An 885-nucleotide genomic window follows, 5' to 3' on the forward strand; every position below is an offset into this window, starting at 1 on the left:
GGAGGGGCTCTGGCGGGCTCCTGGGCATCCTCCGGGGCAGGTGCAGCCTCGGGCGGCAGTGAGCAAGGCAAGGCCGCCTCCCCGCCCCTCTGCCCCGCAGGCAGCGAGTGTTCGGAACCGGCCGAATCCGCACACAGCTCCGGGCGCCGCAGCCCTCCGGCCGGAAACTAAACACCGAGTGCCCTCGACTGCAGTGGGGTTGCTGGGTTTTCTCTATTAAGGCGACGACGGAGCCCACTCACCCAGCTTTCTTGGGGTGAGGGCGGGCTGTCAGGAGGAGCTACTCAATGACAGGATACACTGAACCCCCGCGAAGCGGCCGGTCCGCGAAGGAAACCTCTGGATGTTAGGCTGGCGGCCCCGAACGTCGCCTATGTCTCCCTCTCAGCAACTCTCCCCCTTCCGGTCTGCCAAGAAATGTTTTTTTCTGAGTCGAGTCTTTTAGAAATCTCCGTCCTCCGGTCACCAGCAGGTCCCTTGCTCTGTCTGGCCAGCACGCTGCGCTCAGAGGTGGGCTCCCCGTGGACGCACGGTCTTGGCCGACCTTTCGTAGCGAGCTCCTGGTTCTGCCTTTGGCCTTGCCCTAGCCATCCAAGCCTCCCCTCGGGCCGGACGGCGTTACCCGATGAACCGTGGCCCGGGGTTTGCGGCGACCGGGGGGCTGCTGGCTGGCGTAAGGGGTAGGCTGGGACGAGGATAGCGCACCCGGCAGGGCGCACGGCACAGGGTGCGCTGAGCTGGGCGCTCGGAGCCTTCAACACCATGGACAGGTCGCACGATTTCGGCGCGCGGCCCGCCAGGCAGCCAGTCCCCGGGGCGTCATGCCGCCTGCCTCTGCGCCGTTTTCTTCTCGGAGTGTCCGCCCGGCCTCCTCCAGGCCCGCCT

The 885-nt window shown here is 66.8% G+C and overlaps 1 protein-coding gene across 1 annotated transcript in view; it reads right to left on the bottom strand.

Moving 5' to 3' along the window:
- TMEM178B (transmembrane protein 178B) overlaps positions 1 to 591 on the bottom strand; it is a 349,600-nt gene extending 349,009 nt beyond the window's left edge. Inside the window, exon 1 of the mRNA XM_015572660.1 lies at positions 545 to 591. Within this exon, the coding sequence (XP_015428146.1) occupies positions 545 to 591 (47 nt within the window). The remainder of the gene's footprint in view (positions 1 to 544) is intronic.
- Between the last annotated feature and the right edge of the window lie 294 nt (positions 592 to 885).

Source organism: Myotis davidii, unplaced genomic scaffold, assembly GCF_000327345.1.
Source record: "Myotis davidii unplaced genomic scaffold, ASM32734v1 scaffold329, whole genome shotgun sequence".
In the NCBI taxonomy this organism is placed as follows: Eukaryota; Metazoa; Chordata; class Mammalia; order Chiroptera; family Vespertilionidae; genus Myotis; species Myotis davidii.